Raw genomic sequence first — 14,895 nt, 5'->3', positions numbered from 1 at the left:
GGTATAAAATCTGACTCAGTTGGCATTTAATTTTGTCAACAAGACTATGTTAGTGAACATACTCACAATTCACTTGGCACCTACGCTTCCATATTGGGAATAAATGTGATCTATACTAAATGTAATGTTAAATTGTATTAATTATTGCCATGCAAAATGTTAGTTCAAAGATTTGTTAGTGAATTCATCTTTATAGATCTTGATGATTCTGTACACAATAAGAAATTATTTAACAACCGCATATTTCTGCAGTGCTCACTTAGTCGCTGGGGATTATGGCATTGAAGGTTGTGCATTGGATAGACGCTCCAATATAAATAGGGAGTCTTGATGGAAATTAGCAAATTTTTTTTCAATGTTACCAAATTTAAATTAATAGGAAGACTCCATGAAAGATGAGAGTGATAATGGGAACTGCAGATGTTGGAGAATCCAAGATAATGAAATGTGAGGCTGGATGAACACAGCAGGCCCAGCAGCATCTCAGGAGCACAAAAGCTGACGTTTTGGGCCTAGACCCTTCATCAGAGAGCTTTGTTTTAGAGTTACTGATTGGCAGTGCTACTGTTCAGAAAAAGCTTACCAACCCCACCAATTCTATATAGGCTGTTTCACACTAATCCAAAAAGTCGTATTGTCATGATCTCTCATTTAAAGCTTTGTCTTTTCTTCTACTTCAAGTATTTATTTAATTTTCCCTTTAAACATGCAATGGTCAACCATGCCCTCTAAAAATTGTTTTATGTTCTAACAATTCTAAGTTAACAACCTTCGTTGACTTTTTGTTAGGGTTACAGTCTATTCCTTGCTGTTACTGCTCCAGAATTTCATTTCCTTTCTCTTATTTGCATTATATTGACTCTGCCAGGGGTCTCTGTATGGGTTTTACCTTTCTGTTAGGCAAACTACTTGTCAAATTGCTTTGTGTTTATCCAAAATTGTCAAGATGGTGTTCTGTATTTTGTCATGATGCCAGCTGATGTTAATATTAGAGAAGATACATCCAAAGGAAAATCTGGCTTAATTGACCCTAATTTTGTTAGTTGGTTGAAAAACAACATTATTGACCACATTCAAGAGCCCGCCAACGTACTTATACCAAAGAAAGAATAATACACTTACTAAGCAAGGAAAAACATGAACTATATTAATTTAAGCAGGCCAAAAAAAGTTGGAAAATCTTAGTTGCAAACACCAGAAAGGGAACAACATACATGCTAGTCAATTTTTCAAAAATTCACTTAAGGAATCTAGGCTTTGCTGGCTGAACCAGCATTTGTTGCTATTCTGTAGTTGCCCAATAATACTGTGAAATACACAAAATCCCAGCAAAGATTTACCATTATCTCAGCACTGTGGTTTTTAACTGAGGCTGGCACGGCTGTAACCAAGTTTGTCCTGGAGAATCTGCAGTCACTAATGCTTTTGCTTTGGTGAGACACCTAAAACAACCTGCAAACTAAACTTAAGATCTAGACCATATTCTCCTATTACTTAAACTTAAGAGTAAGCAAGAGCTCCTCTGAACTGAGTTTCCAGAATCCTGAAGTATTTCTCTTTCAGTTTGACAGTCCTGCCTCGGCTTCCTGGCACTTGCACGTTGACAGAGAAAGATCTAGAAATCAAACTGTGTCCTGGAACTTTTATCACTAGTCAATTACATACTTTTTTTTAAAACTGCACTAAACTACTAACGCAGAGATAATGGGAACTGCAGATGCTGGAGAATCCAAGATAACAAAGTGTGAAGCTGGATGAACACAGCAGGCCAAGCAGCATCTCAGGAGCACAAAAGCTTACGTTTCGGCTCTCTGATGAAGGGTCTAGACCCGAAACATCAGCTTTTGTGCTCCTGAGATGCTGCTTGGCCTGCTGTGTTCATCCAGCTTCACACTTTGTTATCTTAAACTACTAATACACATCACTTCTCATTTCAAATCATCTATGTGAAAAACCCTCCAGATTCTCTACACACCAAGCTCACAAAAACAATACTGAAAGTGAAATCACAATCATGTCTCCACATTCTAAACACATAAAACAAACCGAAGTTAAACAAAAAGTTATAAATCATTCCTAACACCCCTGCAAAAAATAAAGAAATGAAAATTATCTGAGACATTTTCATTTCCTATTAAAACTCCCATTTATTACTATTTCTATTTGTACGTTTTACTCTAGCAATAACAATGTATTTACATCAAATGCACAAATACTTTCAATAAAAATCATGTTTGACACAAATTGATTTTGATCACAGCATTCATGTTCCTCCATTTTTGCTTTTGATAAAGCATCTACAACCGTATTCTGATACGATCAGTTCTGAAGAATGTTCTCTTATTAAGTAGCCTTATGTGTGGTAGCTTAATGGATGCTTTTTGGAAATTCAAACACGTTACATCTACTGGTCTGCCTTTATTTATCCTGCTTGCTAGCCTCTCAAAGAATTCTAATCAATTTATCAGCCGTGACTTCTCTTTTATGAGGACATGTTGATTGTGCTTAATAATGTAATATATAGCTGCAGAACAATGCTATTCAAGCTGCTGAGTGCTCTCCACCATTCAATTGAGATCACTGATCTAATAATCCTTAAATCCACTTTCCTGCCTTTTCCAGATAACTCTTGATTCCCTTACTGATTTAAAATCTGTCTGTCTCAGCCTTGGACATATTTAATGATCCAGACTCAACAGCAATCTGCAGTAGAGTTCCACAGATTCACTATCCTCTGACAGAAGAAATTCCTCATCTCTATCTTCAATATGCAACTCCTAAATCTGATCTCTCTAGTTGTAGACTTTCCCATATATAACCAAAATATTTTATGTTTTAATAAGGTTGCGTCTCATTCATCTAAATTCCAACAAGTATAGGCCCAACCTACTCGACTGCTCCATAGATTATGTATTTATAAATACACTGGTACTATCCTTTGTAACACTCAAACATTTTTTTTCTGAAACTGACAGTCACTCATGAGAGAAAAGTGACGTTGAATTTCATTGAGACACGCCAGGTGACTGATGGCAGAGAGGTCAATGCGACAGCAAAGTGGCAAAAGGTGACTGAAAGCATAGTTAAAATGAAAGAGACTGGAAGATTGCATACTGATCGTAAATATTCTGCAAAGTGATTTAATCGGACATTGATCTCCCCAACCATGGTGAAACTGCATCCTGAGCAGCAAACAAATGTCTGCTTTTAATTTCATGTCGTTTGGCATTCACCAACAGCTCTATGGATTATTGCGTTGTCAGTCACGGCTCAGTTAGTAGCAGTCCTGCTTCTAATTCAGGTTTGTATATTTAAGTCCGCTCCTCGTCTCTCCATTGATGCTCACTGACCTGTTGAGTATTTCCAACTGATTTCACCCATTTGGGCATCCAGTAACAAGACCAATGTGGTGCAATTTCGACCTGACTTTACATAAGCCTTACATTTCTAATAAAATCATTGATATTTCTGCAGTGGAGATAATCATGTAAATATTGTTCAAGAATGCAACAACTCAATATTTTGTTTAAAAATGTATATCCGTCGTCTAGCAGTTTGCTTGGCCACGGATGAAATACCCTTTCTTCAGGGAAACTTAGTGTACTGACTAGCAGCTATTCTTGATGGTCTTGATGGAGAGGCATAAGCGAAATTGGTTTCATTCCATTATGTATTTCCAAACTGTCAGCAGCGAGTAAGCTGAGAGCTGGTGCAATGCAACCTGCAGCTGAGCAGACACTAGGGGGCACCATGCCCACCCGCTCAGCCAAGCAGCGACTGCAACGAGGGTTACGGAGTAACGAGAAGCGTACTGCTCTTTCTTCCTAAAAAAAACTCCATTTAAAAAAAAGTTGGCTGCTGTTCTAAATACCAATTAAATTCAGCCGCCGGTAGCCATTCAATATGGAGAAAAATGGCGTCGGCAAGTACCCGGGAACATGAATATCATCTCCGCCGCCAGCTCTCCGCTTCCTGCGGGACACCGGGAACAGAAAATTCTGTTGACGTTCATGCGATTGACATTACAACTGAGCAATGAGAAGTGAGATTGGGCGGAGGGCCACAACCCTTTGCCCAATAGACGTGCGAGGCGGGCGGGACCTGGACGGAGAAACGGAGATGTCAATCAGAAGGTGCTTACCAATGGAAGGTGCTGATGGGGCGGGGATTTGCTGTGGAGATTCAGTGTGAGGGGCCGCAGCCCGCACACACTCTTTCCCCTCCCCCCACCCACCCGCCAACACAGTCTCTCTCTCTCTCTCTCTCTGTTTCCGCTCCTAGTGCATGGTGGGCGAAGGGAGGAATTGTTGGAAAAAAAGAGGTTAGTAATTTTTTTACCCAGTATGCCCTATTTCTTTTACCCAGATCAGCCAACGTTTTAGTTGTGTGGGGTGGAAGGGAAAGTGTCAGTTAGGCACAACAGGGACTGGAGGTTAGCTCACTGACCGTTTGGAAGTTAGTTTCTTCTGGTAGATAATTAAGAGTCGCTTCCCTCTCTCTTTCCCAGCACCACCACCACCACCACCCCCCCTCTCGAATTCCCTTCCTCTCCTTGTTGTTTGGTGTTCGGTATATTTTCAAATTTATCGGACGTAACTACCCACCGCAGGAGCCGAGCGGATGTTGTTGTGAACCGCCACTGACCCTTTTCATTTGTTTGCGCATTTCTCCACGTTTTTCTCACAAAAAAAGGGCTGTCTGGCTGTTCTAGCCGGACCTTTATCAAGTTGACAGTAAAAACAGTTCAACCGTGACATATGATTTTTGTGTTGTTAACTATTGTGTCCATATGAGTCGGCAGGGCTGTCTCTTGAACAGTGAGAAGCTGTCAATGTTGTTAAAGAGAAATACGTGCGAGAGATGTTGATTTAATGTACACTTTCAATCGACATGTGAAAAGAGTTGTTTGGGTGGAGGGTTCTGAATCCGAAAGGCTGGCCCCTTTTTGTTCCAGATACTAATCTGGATTTCCACTAGTTTCTGCCTTCGTTCTTTTGTATATGCAGTTTCAAGATATATATTCTTCGAAGTGAACTTCATTTTCGTTTATAAATATCAATCGTGTAACTGGTGTTGCCGTAAACTCTTATTAAAATAGTCCTGAACATTAAATCTTAACGTTACACTGGATTGTATTCCTGATGGTATGATGCGTTAAAAGTTTTCGCAGTTGTTCTTCCTTTACCCTGATTGGTCATGTATTGATATTACTTAAATTGCATATGTCATCTTGATAATTGAATTTTTGTTTAATTTTCATCTGAAGCTACGGTTTTATGGTTATTTCATCAGTACGTAATTTCCGTATATGACTAAATGGCTTTCAGGATCCCTAATATCATAGCAAAAAATTGTTCAAACTCTTTTTATTGCGGAGGCTCACTCTTGCAGTGTACACATGTGGACTACAGCAGTTCAACATCACCTTCTCAAGGGCAACAAGGGATGGACAATGAAGATGCTGGCTAGTCAGTGATGTCTATGTCCCACAAGTAAATTAAAAGTAAACTTACTGATAAGAATCAGTTGAAGGGTTAATGCACGTTAAACTGTCACACAAATAAAAGAAAATCAAAATCTACCAGGGTCTTTGTGTTACCAACTAACTTTAGTGAGAGATGCTGAACTGAGTATCTGTAATCTAATAATCTTTCTGTTGATACTGGCACAACTCACTGGATTAGCATGCTGGAAATCAAGCCCTTCTTTGACCTGAGCCATCACAGAAGTTTAAGGTTTTAAAATAAGTACACAGAAGTTCCTAGTTTACCTAATGGATGGAAAGCATAGAGCAAGTTTCTGTACTTATCATAAATAATAATTTTTGTTAAGCAATTGGACTCGTAGCTACAGTTAAAGTTAGACACCATCAGCAAGTTACACCACAAATTAGAGCTGATTTCGTCATAAACTCCTCTTAGACAAATAGACAGACAGATGTGGGAAATAGGTTCTAAGCAATGGAAAGCAGATCTGTGATTCCTATTCATAAGTTGATGATATGATCTGTCTGATTGTTATTCTAGTCAGAACATTGCTTTTCAGCTGTTGTTCTTTGAATGTTTCTACTGGTGACTGGTTCGCTTGTATTAAAACATTTCTTTGACTTATCAGTTTAATGTCACAACTTGTAACACTTGTTGAAGAAAAGATAAACGGATTTTCTTCAAGTTTAAAATCAGTTTTAATTGCAGAGAACAGAGAGGTACGTTCCAAAATAGAGGACATTAGCTTTAAAAAGTCATTGGAATCAAAGTATTAAATGCATTTATATACAGCCTAGTATTTTGATACTTCCATGCCTATTATTTTCTGTCCGAAAATACATCCAGTAGATTGGATTGCCTAGTCCATTTGGTTATGCTCTCACCAATCACCTCTACCACCTCATATAAATATAGAACTAAATAGTTGGTTGAATATCTCCTTTGTTGCTGACACTAATGGGATTGTGCAAAATAAAATTTGATCAACCTCAGTGAACTTTCTTTGGAAATGGGGCTGCAGTTAAAATCTGCCATTTAATTTACCTAGTCATCAAAGATTATGAAAGAAATAAATACAAAGATGATTTTTCCACTTAAGAGGAGACAAAAACTTTGAGCAATTGCTTGGATAATCAGTAATACATGGAACATCTGTTTATAAAGATGTAACAGAAAAACATGTAGAAACCAACAATACAAAGAATAGCATAGATTTCAAAAGGGCAAATCATGTGTGAACAATCATATCGACTTCTTTTAACAACCAAAGGAACGTTTGATAAAAGGCAACAAATGTAGGGCATTTCAAAAAGCCTTCGATAAGATCATAATCAAATCAAAGTAAACATTGAGGCTTATTTCTACAAGGATAGAATTATAAAGTAGTGAAGTTATGTTAAATTCGTATCATTCCTTCATTATATTATACATGGAATACTGTGCACAGCTTTGATCTCCATATCTGAAAAGATGTAGGGGAATTGGGAAAGGTTCAAAAAGATCCAGAAGGATTCTGCAAGAACTGATTGGCTATATTTATGAGGAAAGGTTGAAGAGTATAGTTGGGCACAGATTAATCCAATAGGAAATTTAAGAGAAGCCTATTCATGCTGATTGGCAATGTGAGATGTGCTGCCAAAATGATTATTTAAGATGAAAAGCTGAAATACATTTGAGGTGAAACTAGTTACACGTGAGGGATAAGGAAGAAAAGAATATTTGGACAGGGTTAGAAACTATAGGGCGGGAGGAGATTCACATGGAGTATAAATGGCTTACCTATGTGCTTTATGTTTAAAATGTCTTTTCCATGCTCAACAAGATTGTTTTTGTTTGATTTCGCTCATCCATCCCAATACTATGATTAATCTCCAACACTGGCTTCACCATCGGTTCCTACAAAATCACCTCTGGAGTGGCTGTGGAGGCATGTTTCTGTTATGGCAGCTGTTTAACTTCCATTGTATTTAGTTCAGTGAGACTTACTCAAAAGTCTATGTCATCAGCTCAAGTAATCTTCAGATTAGAGGCTTTGGAGTGACAAACAGTGATGGTGATCCCCTTTGGGAATCCATTTTTGACCCCTTGTTGTTTTCTTCTAATCCTAATGTTTGGTGATATTGTTCATAAGCATGTGGTCCACATATGTATGTATTTTGATGACTACCCATGGGATTTTTATTCTCTCATGGGATCAAGTGTTCTTGGCAAGGCCAGTAATTATTGTTTATCTTTATTTGCCCTTAAGAAGCTAGTGGTGGACCATTGCCTTGAACCATTGCATTTCACCTGGTGCAGGTATGCCTACAAGAACTGTTCAGTGAAAGAATGACAATATAGTTCTAAGATGGAATTTTGTGTGGCTTGGTTGGAAGATGATAGGGTGGCATAGTGATTAGCCCTGCTGCCTCACGGCACAGAGACCCAGGTTCAATTCTAGTCTTGGGTGACTGTGTGTTTGGAGTTTGTACATTCTCCCCATGTCTGCATGGGTTTCTGCTGGCTGTTCTAGCTTAGTCCCTTGGTCCAAAGATTTAAAGGTTATGTGGATTGACCGTGCTAAACTGCCCTGTTTAGTAGAGTACAGACGTGTGCAGGCTAGGTGGATTAGCAATTGTAAACATGATATTATGGGGATAGGCTGAGATACTGTTTGTAGGGTCTGTGCAGACTCGATGGGCAGAATGGCCTCTCTGCACTATAGGAATTCTGTGATGATGTTACGGTGCCCTTGTCCATCTCATTGGTCGAGGTAAAGATGTAGAAGGTTCATTGAAGGAACCTTGGTGAGTTTCTGCAATGCTTCCTGCATATGTTGTTAGTATACAGGTGGTAAATGGAGGGATAACATAATTGACAAGTTTGGCATGGTCAGCCTATCTCCTGGATTGCAAGTCATCTTGATTCTTTGAACCCCGTTTCCTTCAATCTCAATATCCTTTAATATTTTAGCTTTGCCAACTTTAATACATGTACAAATCATTTTGCAGCTTTAAGACTTAAACTTTAGTTTTCAGGTCCTTAATAGCTAAAATTTCTAATCTGCTTTGACTGCTGGAGCTATATGCAGCTTCCAAACAAATAAAAGCAAAACCTTAGGGATGCTGGAAATCTGAAATAAAAACAGTGCTGGAGAAACTCAACAGGTCTGGTAGCATCTACAGAGAGAGAAAAACAAAGTTGACCAAGACTGATATTCCCAAAATGATTAAGCCTGTACTTTACTGATCCCAACTACTGGATTTTTACAGCGACCCAAAACTTGTGATAGTTACTTCAACAAATGTTAGCTGCTAAGCATGTGCCTTGCTCTTGATTTCAAAACCCTCCATTAAGTGTCCCCATATAAGTATCTTATAAAAGATGCTATCCTTCAGCAAGCAGTGCATCCTATTTTTCCACCTTCTATTGAGGGTAATTTTGTAACAACTTAACCCAAATTTATGCTTGAACAAAAAAACAGTACAGCACAGGAACAGGTCCTTTGGCCTTCCAAGCCTTCACCAACACATTTTGTCCTTCCGTACTAAAACTGTCTTTGCTTCTAGGATCCAGATCCCCTTATTCCCTTACTATTCATGTAATTGCCGAGGTGTTTCTTGAACGCTGCTGTTATGTCTGCTTCCACCACCACCTCTTGTGTTCCAGGCACTCACCGCCCTCACACATTTCTTTTAAACTTTTCCCCCTTGCACTTTGAACCTTGAACTTGTGCTAACGATGTTGTGAATTCTTCAGTCTTGTCTTTTAAACTGATGTGCTGGGATCCCCTGTTGTCAAAGATAGGAACTTGATATGATCAGCAGTTTAATTGTCCACAATGTGGCAGTGTTGCAGAGCTTTAATCTGATCAATTAAGACCATAAGACATAGGAGTGGAAGTAGGGCCATTCGGCCCATTGAGTCCACTCTGCCATTTAATCATGGCGGATGGGCATTTCAACCCCACTTCCCTGCACTCTCCCCGTAGCCCTTGACTCCTTGTGAGATCAAGAATTTATCGATTTCTGCCTTGAAGACATTTAATGTCCTGGCCTCCACTGCGCTCCGTGGCAATGAATTCCACAGGCCCACCACCCTCTGGCTGAAGAAATGTCTCCTCATTTCCATTTAAATTTACCCCCTCTAATTCTAAGGCTGTGCCCACAGGTCCTAGTCTTCCTGCCTAACAGAAACAACTTCCCAGCGTCCACCCTTTCTAACCCATACGTCGTAGAACGTAGAACACTACAGCGCAGTACAGGCCCTTCAGCCCTCGATGTTGCACCGACCTGTGAAACCAAACTAAAGCTCATATAAGCTACACTATTCCATTATTATCCATATGTTTATCCAATGACCATTTAAATGCCCTGAAACGTGGCGTGTCTACTACTGTTATAGGCAGGGAATTCCATGCCCTTTCTACTCTCTGAGTAAAGAGCCTACCTCTGACATCTGTCCTGTATCTATCACCCCTCAATTTAAAGCTTTGTCTCCTCATGCTAGCCATCTCCATCCGGGGGAAAAGGCTCTCACTGTCCACCCTATCTAATCCTCCGATCATCTTGTATGTCTCTATTAGGTCACCTCTTAACCTTCTTCTCTAACAAAAACAGCCTCAAGTACCCTCAGCCTTTCCTCACAAGACTTTCCCTCCACACCAGGCAACATCCTGGTAAGTCTCCTCTGCACCCTTTCCAATGCTTCCACATCCTTCCTACAAATGCAGCGACCAGAACTGTACGCAATACTCCAAGTGCGGCTGCACCAGAGTTTTGTACAGCTGCAACATGACCTCATGGGTCCGAAACTCAATCCCTCTACCAATAAAACCTAACACACCGTACGCCTTCTTAACAACCCTATCAACCTGGGTGGCAACTTTCAGTGACCTATGTACATGGACACCGAGATCTCTCTGTTCATCCACACTACCAAGAATCTTAGCATTAGCCCAGTACTCTGTATTCTTGTTACTCCTTCCAAAGTGAATCACCTCACATTTTTCTGCATTAAACTCCATTTGCCATCTCTCAGCCCAGCTTTGCAGTTTATTTATGTCCCTCTATAACCCGTAACATTCTTCCGCACTATCAACAATTCCACCGAATTTAGTGTCATCTGCAAATTTACTAACCCATTCTTCCTCATCCAGGTCATTTATAAAAATGGCAAACAGTATTGGCCCCAAAACAGATCCGTGCGATACACCACTAGTAACTGCACTCCAGGATGAACATTTCCCATCAACCACAACCCTCTGTCTTCTTCCAACTAGCCAATTTTTGATCCAAACTGTTAAAATCACCCTCAATCCCATGCCTCCGTATTTTCTGCAATAGCCTACCATGGGGAACCTTATCAAATGCTTTACTGAAATCCATATACACCATATCAACCACTTTACCCTCATCCACCTGTTTAGTCACTTTCTCAAAGAACTCAATAAGGTTTGAGAGGCACGACCTACCCTTCACAAAACAAAACAGTGTTGACTATGAGCTGGATGAACACTGCAGGCCAGGCAGCATCTTGTAAGTTTCTATTAGATCTCCCCTCAATCTTCTAAACTCTAATGAATACAATCCCAGGATCCTCAGCCGTTCATCGTATGTTAAACCTAGCATTCCAGGGATCATCCATGTGAATCTCCGCTGGACACGCTTCAGTGCCAGTATGTCCTTCCTGAGGTGTGGGGCCCAAAATTGGACACAGTATTCTCAATGGTGCCTAACTAGAGCTTTATAAAGTCTCAGAAGCACATCACTGCTTTTATATTCCAATCCTCTTGAGATAAACGACAACATTACATTCGCTTTCTTAATCACGGACCCTACCTGCAAGTTAACCTTTAGAGAATCCTGGACCAACTCTCCCTGATCCCTTTGTGCTTCTGCTTTCCAAATTTTCTCACCGTTTAGAAAATAGCCCATGCCTGTATTCTTTCTTCCAAAGTGCAAAACCTCGCATTTGCTCACGTTGAATTTCATCAGCTGTTTCCTGGACCACTCTCCTAAACTGTCCAAAACTTCCTGCAGCCTCCCCACCTCCTCAGTACTACCTGCCTGTCCACCTAACTTTGTATCATCGGCAAACTTCGCCAGAATACCCCCAGTCCTTTCATCCAGATCATTAATATATAAAGCGAACAGCTGGGGCCCCAAAACTGAACCCTGCGGGACACCACTTGCCACCGGTCGCCATTCCGAAAAAGAGCCTTTTATCCCAACACCCTGCCTTCAGTCAGACAGCCAATCCTCAATCCAAACCAGTAGCTCACTTCGAACACGATGGGCCCTCACCTTACTCAGCAGCCTCCCGTGAGGCACCTTATCAAAGGCCTTTTGGAAGTCTGGATAGATAACATTTGCTAGGTTTCCCTCGTCCAACCTACTTTTTACCTCTTCAAAGAATTCTAACAACAGGTTTGTCAGGCACGACCACCCCTTACTAAATCTATGCTGACTTGTTCTAATCCAACCTTGCACTCACAAGAATTTAGAAATCTCCTCCTTAACAATGGATTCTAGAATTTTACCAACAACCAAGGTTAGGCTAATTGGCCTATAATTTTCCATCTTTTGCCTTGATCCTTTCTTAAACAAGGGGGTTACACAGCAATTTTCCAATCATCTGGGACTTTCCCAGACTCCAGTGACTTTTGAAAGTTCGCAACCAAAGCCTCCGTTATTTCCTCAACCACCTCCCTCAGAACTCTAGGATGTAGCCCATCGGGGCCAGGAGATTTATCAATTTTTAGACCTTTTAGCTTTTCTAGCACTTTCTCTTTTGTAATGCCTACTATACTCAACTCTGCCGCCGACTCTCCTTAGTCGTGGGATTACTTAGTTCTGTCTATTGTCTGCTTCTTCTGCTGTTAAGCATTGATGTGGTGCTGTGTTGGAGCTTTACCAGTCAACTCCTCATTTTGAGGTAGCCCTGGAAATGCTCCTGTCATGCTTTTTGCTGTTTTCATAGAACCAGAGTTAATGCCCAACTTAATGGTATTGGTAAAATGGGGGATATGCTGGGCCATGAGGTTATAGATTATAAGTGAATACAATTCTGCTGCTAGTGATTGTTGACAGCACCTCATGGATGACCAGTTTTGAGCCAGTAGATCTGTTGTGAATCTATCTCATTTAATACAGTGATAGTGCCACATAACACAGTGGATGATATCTTCACCATAGATGTCATGTCCACAAAGATTATGGTGATGATTCCTATCAATGCTGTCATTGACAAATGTATCTGCAGTCGTAGGTTGTTGAGGAAGGCGCCAAGTGGGTTTTTCCACATGCTGGTTCCCTCACTACAGCTTCAGGTCCAGAGTGCCAGATGTCTCCTTCAGGGCTCGGGCATTAATGGTGTCACTAAGCCACACTTGGATATCCTTCATGCTTCTGCCAACTTTGATACAATGTGCTGAAACATCATGAGTGTGGAGTTGATGTTAAGGACTTCCAGGGCAACCACCTATCACATAAGCTGTTCAATGCAATCTTGTGAGACTGTCCTTTACGTGTTGCCAAGGATGATGATGGATGTATTTGGCTCAGACTGGAAAATATGATTTAGTGAGCCCAACTATTTCTGTTCCACAGCTCTTTTAACTTTGACACAAGCCCCAATGTTAGTAAAATGGTTTTTATTGGGTTCACTGGCACAGTCTGCTGTTATTGTTTCTAGGTTTGTTGTTAGGTTTTAATTGTGGTCTGGGCAGTTTGATATAACTCAGTTGTTTGCTAGGCCAATTTTCATGACAGTTAAGAGTCAACCACATTCTGTGGGTCTGGTAATTACACATTTGCCAGATGGGTAAGGAAGGGAGATTTCTTCCCTGAAGGACATTGGTGAACCAGAGGGCTTCTGTCACAATCTGATAGTTTCATAGTCACCACCATTGGGACTAGCTTTTAATTCTATAATTATACACAAAATATTAAGGTACTAAATATAATAGATAAATAGAAACCTCAGGATTCCTATGACAATTCCCTGAAAGTGGAAACACAACTGGACAAAATCGTAAAGTCAGTTGAAATTTGGGTATTATAAATTTGGCCATTGAGTATTAAAGAGTAAAATTAGTGTGAAAATTAATTTAAAAATTAAATAAACAACAGTTACAGGAGTGTGCAGGCTTTTCTTTCCTGCTGTATAAAGCAAATAAAAGTCTTGGAGAGTGTACAGTTTAGGTTAATCAGGATTATTCCAAGTACAAAGAGGGTTAAGTCGGTTTATTTGTATTCGAGGATCAAAAATTAAGATTAATACAGGAACTAAGCAATGGGTGAGGGGTGGGCAGTGTGGCCTGCCAGACTTGCCCAGCAATTCAAAATGATCATGGCTGAATGACATATATCACACCACAAATCTCTTGATTCCCTGAGAGACCAAGTAACTGTCCGTCTTGGCTTTAAGCATATTCAGTGATTGAGTATACGTAATCCTCTGGGTTTGTAAAAATTCACAATCCTTTAAGTGACGACATTTTCTTATTTTAATCTAGGGCAGTCTTAATTTTTGAGAGTGTTTTTATATGTATTAAATGATTGGCTGTGAATATGGTTGACCAGAGCCATCCTTTATTTATCACAATTTGCCTTTGAGAAAGTGATGGTGAGTTAAATTGGAGAACAGTTTGCAAAGTATCAATGTCGTTCTTTGCTTTGCATCCCATGTACATCATTGGAAATGGTCATATTCTGTTATTACTACGGACTTCATTCTGTATCACGTGCTAACTGTACTGAATACTGAAATGCTGATGTCATTTTGGTGATTTTATACTATTGCATTATTCCACTATTAATGGTACTGAAAGGTAAAGTAATGGAAAACAACTGTTTCTACTCACTTAAAGTGCAATAATTCCACCTATTTGAAGTGGCCTTGATGTTTTCATGTTTCCTTAAAGATTTTAAGTGCTATAATTGATTGATTCTTCATCCCAAAAAACAGACGATCCTTTCTTTGGTCATTTTCACCACTCCTGTCCTAACTCTGAAACAAGCATATTGTTCCATCAAGAACAAAAACAGAAGTAGCTTCACAGATGCCACCAGACCTGCTGAACTTTTCCAGCAACCTCTGTTTTGTTCCTGATTTACGGCATCCAGAATTATTTTGGTATCTATATCCTTCCTTTAATGTGGGCCCCAGAACTATGCACAGTATGCAACATGTGCTCTCATCCTGTGTCCTGTATGATTGTAGCAGGACGTCTTTTTAATTCTTCTACTGCAATTTTCTCATAGTAATAGCCAGAATACAACTTGCTTCCTAATTGCCTACTGTAATTACATGCAATTCTTCTGTGTCCCCCTGAACATCAACATTCACAAGGTCCATATCTTTTAAATGTATTGTTTTCCTATTTTTACTGAAGTAACTAACCACACACCTTTCCACATTATACTCC

At 39.9% G+C, this 14,895-nt stretch overlaps 1 protein-coding gene across 3 annotated transcripts in view; it reads left to right on the top strand.

The window, feature by feature from the left end:
* The first annotated feature begins 4,209 nt into the window (after window positions 1-4,209).
* The window catches only part of znf143b (zinc finger protein 143b), a 144,407-nt gene continuing 133,721 nt past the window's right edge, over window positions 4,210-14,895 (top strand). For 2 of the 3 annotated variants that reach the window (XM_059652039.1, XM_048545416.2), the window contains exon 1: window positions 4,210-4,321. In XM_059652039.1, coding sequence (XP_059508022.1) covers window positions 4,285-4,321 — 37 coding nt within the window. In that variant the 5' untranslated portion in view covers window positions 4,210-4,284. Of the gene's footprint in view, window positions 4,322-7,777; window positions 7,785-14,895 lie in introns of those variants that run through there. The other variant, XM_059652038.1, reaches the window with a different exon arrangement.

The sequence above is a fragment of the Stegostoma tigrinum genome, chromosome 17 (genome assembly GCF_030684315.1).
Source record: "Stegostoma tigrinum isolate sSteTig4 chromosome 17, sSteTig4.hap1, whole genome shotgun sequence".
Classification (NCBI taxonomy): Eukaryota; Metazoa; Chordata; class Chondrichthyes; order Orectolobiformes; family Stegostomatidae; genus Stegostoma; species Stegostoma tigrinum.
The sequence above is the reverse complement of the archived record's forward strand: the minus strand, read 5'-3'. Positions and strand labels throughout refer to the sequence as shown.